The following is a 5,511-nucleotide window of genomic DNA, read 5'->3' on the forward strand; positions in this document are numbered from 1 at the left end:
ATTTGTAAGGTGGAATTAGGATCATGACAGTGGGGGAGGAGGCAGCATTTAAGAACTAGAGGAAAGTTGTATGTTTCATCATTGCTATACTACACCCTAATGGGCTCATCGCCTCCCCGTGATTATTGGGTTATTCCTTGAGGATTAGATGGGTAACTCTTTTTAAGAGAGCATTTTCTCCATCATTCTGGGGTCATTTTTAAAGTAGGCTATTGGTTTGGTATTTTGAGGAATACACAAGTGGTGTGGGGTCCTCTGAGAATATAAACTCTCAGAGATAATAGCTTACCAATTCTTGTAGAGTTAATGTCAAAACAGGCATGCGTTCTGGCTGTGTCCCATCCTTTCATTCAGTTATTTGGAAGAATGCCTTTAGATGGGGGCTTTCCATCCAACTCCTCATTCCAAATAAGCCCTAGGATTTGTTCCCAGTACCCAAGTGGCCATGACTATTCTGATCTTGGTTACCAGGTTTACATCTCCAGTTACATTTTTGGCCTCTAAAAACTTGTCTTCATTTCTTGTCAGTTCTGGAATGCATTTAAAACATTTAAAATATTTTATTCACCAATTTAGATGTTCTTAGGGTGAAAGGATTTTCAGGCTGTCTATTCTGTTGTTTACTAAAAACAGACTGTTCTGATGATTACCGATCAATTTCTTGTTTGCCTTCTGTGTTTATCCATTCCTAGCAAGTGCCATGTTGTCCACTACCTTTGCACTAGTCCTGCTCCCCATAGTTTTGGCCTCTGCTGGAAGCTGCCCTGAAGATAAGCAAAGGGCTTGAGCTCTCACATCCCAACGGGGAGAGGGGATGCCACCTTCACTTTGAACAGACAAGCCATTAAACCTGAGGCTCCTGCTCACAGAGCTCTGCTGTCCCTTAACTTCATGTCTGAGAAAATTGAGAATCAGAAAACATGCAAGTGAAATTAAGGACAGGATAGGAAGGTTTGCTCATATCAATTATGAGTTCCAGGAAGAGAGAATAAGGTAATCTAATTTAAAGAGCCCTGGTGGTGCTGTGGGAGAGCTGGGGAGCTGCTAGCCTCAAAGTTAGCAGTTAAAACCCACGAGCCACCCTAGTGGAGAAAGATACAGCCCGTGAGTCCAGGGAAGATTTACAGGCTCAGAAATCCTAAGTAGATACATTTCCAGAGAGAAAGATGGTGGAATCTATTCTAATCTAAAAGGATTTAAGCTATGGATTTTTTTTTCAAAATTGTTAGTTGATATGAAATCTTACGATGAGAAAACTCATTGAACACAAGGCATCATAAGTGGGTAGAAGGATAAAGGACCGAAGAAAAGCCAATAGGCGGATAGAAGCCATTGAGCTCTTTTAGATTACACATATGAATCCTCCCCTGCTCTGACTGGGAAAAACTAGACGGAATATGTGAATCCTTAACTGGCAATCAAATAAGTTGACTACTTTGAGTAGCAAGCAAAGAAACAAGCTTTTGGGAGGAATCATTTCCATTTCCTGCAGGGGAAGCCATCAGTGTTAGACTGAGTTTGCTAGAGAAACAAAACTAGGGGCGCTCATACATGTCTAAAAATAACTTTGTATAAAGAAATAGCTTTATATAAAAAAAGTGGCCCAAGCTGCGCCCTCTTCAGACTCACACAGCTGCCAGTGGATGGAAGCCAAAGCATGAGACGGGGAGATTGTATGCCAGGGGGTTCAGAGTCACACAAATAGAAGGTTGGCAGGAGCATGGCAGACCCCAAAGCTCCCAGGATATGCAAACTGCGTGGGCTGGCAACCCAAGAGCAAAAGGTAGAATCCAAGCAGGCAGGAAGGCAAAGAGGTCCAAGAGAGCAAGATGTTCTTAATGTCTCTCTTATTTACAAAGGTCACATCCCCAAGGAGGCATGATTAGCCAATAATCTGTTTGATTCCATCCACCCCTATCCTCACACAGGTACCATCAAGTTGGCATAAAATCTAACCAGCATACTATCCCAACTATTTGTAGTCAGATTGTCATCCATCCACAGTTTGCATTTGCTTTTGGTGGCTATTGTCAACATCTACCCATTCAATGCCAAGGAATCCTGTGCCTCGCGTCATACAATCATCCAATACGGCTGCAACTCTTAGGAGAGGGATTTTATCACTCACCTTCCAATTGCCTACTCTGCTCTACACACCACTGTTGATGAGTGATGATGAAGTACAAAATGAATTTCAACTGAGTTGCCTAGCAATGGTTTCCATCATTCTCATTCACTAGCAATGATGGCATGTTGGGTTGCTGTATGGATGAGTATTTACCATAACTGTATAAATGGCTTATAGAGCCTTACAAACTCAAGAAAGTGAAATATCATATTCGTCTTTCAGAATGTCTGCCAGACACTATGGTGCTCAGTGAGAGGCTTTTGCCGATCTAAACTGGATGCTGCTGCCGATGGAACAAGATGTGGTGAAAAGAAGGTACGGTATCAGGCTGTGAAAGACAGGTGGAGATGGTAGCCAGAGAGAGGTAAAAAATCCCCCAGCATGGCTCTGTCTGAGTAAGGAGCAGTGAATAGAGAGCATACTGTCAGACTCGCCAGAGTCCAGAACGTCATTTGTACGATTCCTTTTGAGACTTCCTGGCAAGAAGTTGTTAAGTAGAGAGAGCTGAGCCTCCATCGCATACTTTACTTGCAAAATATCTACCCTTCCTTTCTTTCTGGAAGTTCTGTGAGATTTATAGGTAAACCTTTGTTGGTTTTTATCTGAAATGTTCATAATTATAAATGTTCATTATTATTACCTGAAATGTTCATTTCACCTTCTTCCCCCCTGTGTTGAAGATCGTACTGCCTGATTTTGCTCTGCCATTCCTTCTCTCTCACCATCTGACCAGGATGAAATTCTTAAAGGTCTGCCTACTTTGTTAAGCAGCAAAACCCGACACTCACAAATACAGACTCATTCTTTATCATCGGAACTGCATGAGAACTCCGTTATATGTCAGAGTGAGGCTCAACTAAACCTACTGGGCTTGCTGTTGGACTAGGGCTTAGTGCTTAGTGACTATCTTTATGAAGCTCGGATATGACATAGCCCATGATGGGGACTATAGAACCAGTGAGCATAAATAATGGGGGGAAGGGGGTCAGCAGATTACCAAGATTCTCCAAGAAATGTGACTATTTCTACCAATCACATTGCTTTTCCTTTTATTTTCCACTTTGTGGATTCGTTTTCCTAAACTCATAGTTGTTAAAAGATTGCCTTAAAGAAGGAGTGAGGACATATGTACGTGTGTGGATTCTGAGTCACTTAAAAGGTGAGAGCTAGGAACAATGATCAGAGTTACAGATAACAGATTTGTTTTTTCTTAATATAAGAAAGAACTCCCTAACTACTCATAGTGTTCCCTCGCTGAAGTAGACTGTATTAGAGTAGCAGGGGTTCTTTGTTGCAGACATTACCTATAACAACTCAAAACCAAACTCAGCTGCCATTGAGTTGATAATGACTCATAACAACCTTATAGGACAGGGTAGAACTGCCTTTGTGAGTTTCTGAGACTCTGACTCTTTTTTGGAGTCAAAACCCACATTTTTCTCCCAAGGAGTAGCCGGTGGTTTGCAACTGCTGAACTAGTTAACAGTCAATGCTTAACCACTATGCCACAAGGGCTCCTTACCATGGAAGACCTAAAAAGCAGTGCTACTCACACTATCAGTCTGTCAACTAATTGTTGTGGTGGTCTGCAACAAGATCGGTAGCTTGCATCTAGTTGATTCTAAACAACTCTGCTGCTCTACATACTAATCTGACGTATTTCCCATAGCAGGACTTTGTTGAGGAAAGGAGTGGTGCATTGATCCACTTGTGGTGCATTGACTACACTTTGAGTAGCAGTCCCATAGAAACTGTGACTTGTCATGGAGTCATTTAACAACTCCGTGGACAGAGCAGAATTGTCCCACTGGCCTCATAAAATTCTCTTGTTGTCCTGAAATGTTCCTGTAGAAAATTCAATACTCTCAGGAGGAACTCATTTAAAGAGTACTTCTTTGTTCTATGTCTGATGTGCAAAGGAAGCCTGCTTGCTCAGGGACAATGGAGACTAGGCTAGTAGAGTTCTTGGCTTTATTTGTTATAGGAGCATCCTTACACATGCATCTTCCCTTTCCAGTGGTGTATGGCTGGCAAGTGCATTACAGTGGGGAAGAAGCCGGAGAGCATTCCGGGAGGCTGGGGCCGATGGTCACCCTGGTCTCACTGCTCCAGGACCTGTGGGGCTGGGGCCCAGAGCGCTGAGAGGCTCTGCAACAACCCTGAGTAAGTCTACCAAGAACCTCTTCCCGTCCTTCCACGAATGAGAACTCCAGTGCCCCCTCCGCTCCTCAGAGATGTTCAACGGGTTCCCAAAGACAGAAGGGAGTGAGACTTTCCCTGGAAGCAATTGGTAGTTTGTGTCTGTTTTATTTCGGAGGGGCTGGCACTGGAGGCATGCGACACCTTGGGTAGATAGGCTGATTCCATTTGGGGAAATCCACACATTTCTTTTAAAGGATAATCTAAGTGAAAGTCCTTAGGAAATTGTGCCATTAAATCCTTTCAGGTAATTAAGAAAAAGATTTTCATCCACTCAGTTACATTCAATTTGGCAGATAAGATTGTAGCTTGCCTTCAATCATAATAATTCCACGTCTGAAAAATAATTTTCTTCCTATAGGTAACTAGTACAATAGGAACATTTGAGGATAATTCTTTTCAATATTTTTGATAAGTATTTTGTAATTATTTTCAATCTTTCTGATAAGGTTCCATAGAAACCTGTTAAGGATTTCATAGAAGTTATTGAAAATTGAAATGGCTTCCAATTTTCTTACAAAATGACATATGCTTTTCATATTTCATATACATAGGTAGATACTAATTATATGAAAATAAATTTAAATTCTTTTTATTTTCTAACTATATAGCTCATTGTTTTCAGGTATACAAAATCCCAAGTATAATATTTTTCCAAGTTTCTGAGGGAGATTTCAAAAAGTTCATGGAAAAATCTCATTATCTTTTCATTTCATTTTCCACAAACTTTCTGATGCTCACTCATACATATGATCACTCGAAGTAGCAACTGCTCAGTGGTACCAAGTTTGGTTTTCCATGCTATCTCCTGCAAATAGAAGATGTACGGACTTTTACCTGGATTAACATAGTACCCCTTGGAAAGTAGACAATCGCACTTTTAAGGGCAAACCTTAAATGTGATTTTGATTTCTTTAATATTACATTTCCAACCCCTACCTATACTTTATATTATTATAAAAGCACATTCACTACCTTCGAGTGGATTCGGACTCATATGAACCCCATGAGTCAAGGAGAACTGTTATGATGGGTTTCTGAAACTGAAACTCTTTGAGCAAAAAGCCTCCTCATTCTTCAGTGGAGCAGCTGGTGGTTTCAAACTGCTGATCTTGTGGTGAGAGCACCCCAACATGTAACCACTATGCCACCAGGGCATATGCATCTGTATAGATATATCCTTG

At 41.2% G+C, this 5,511-nt stretch overlaps 1 protein-coding gene across 1 annotated transcript in view; it reads left to right on the forward strand.

Annotated features, from left to right (window-relative positions):
• ADAMTS12 (ADAM metallopeptidase with thrombospondin type 1 motif 12) overlaps positions 1-5,511 on the forward strand; it is a 159,790-nt gene that overhangs the window by 44,751 nt on the left and 109,528 nt on the right. Inside the window, exons 8-9 of the mRNA XM_045285263.1 lie at positions 2,351-2,443; positions 4,146-4,291. Coding sequence (XP_045141198.1) covers positions 2,351-2,443; positions 4,146-4,291 — 239 coding nt within the window. The remainder of the gene's footprint in view (positions 1-2,350; positions 2,444-4,145; positions 4,292-5,511) is intronic.

This window comes from Echinops telfairi, unplaced genomic scaffold, assembly GCF_000313985.2.
Source record: "Echinops telfairi isolate 266 unplaced genomic scaffold, ASM31398v2 ScPeMD7_7469;HRSCAF=8507_1, whole genome shotgun sequence".
Taxonomy (NCBI): domain Eukaryota; kingdom Metazoa; phylum Chordata; class Mammalia; order Afrosoricida; family Tenrecidae; genus Echinops; species Echinops telfairi.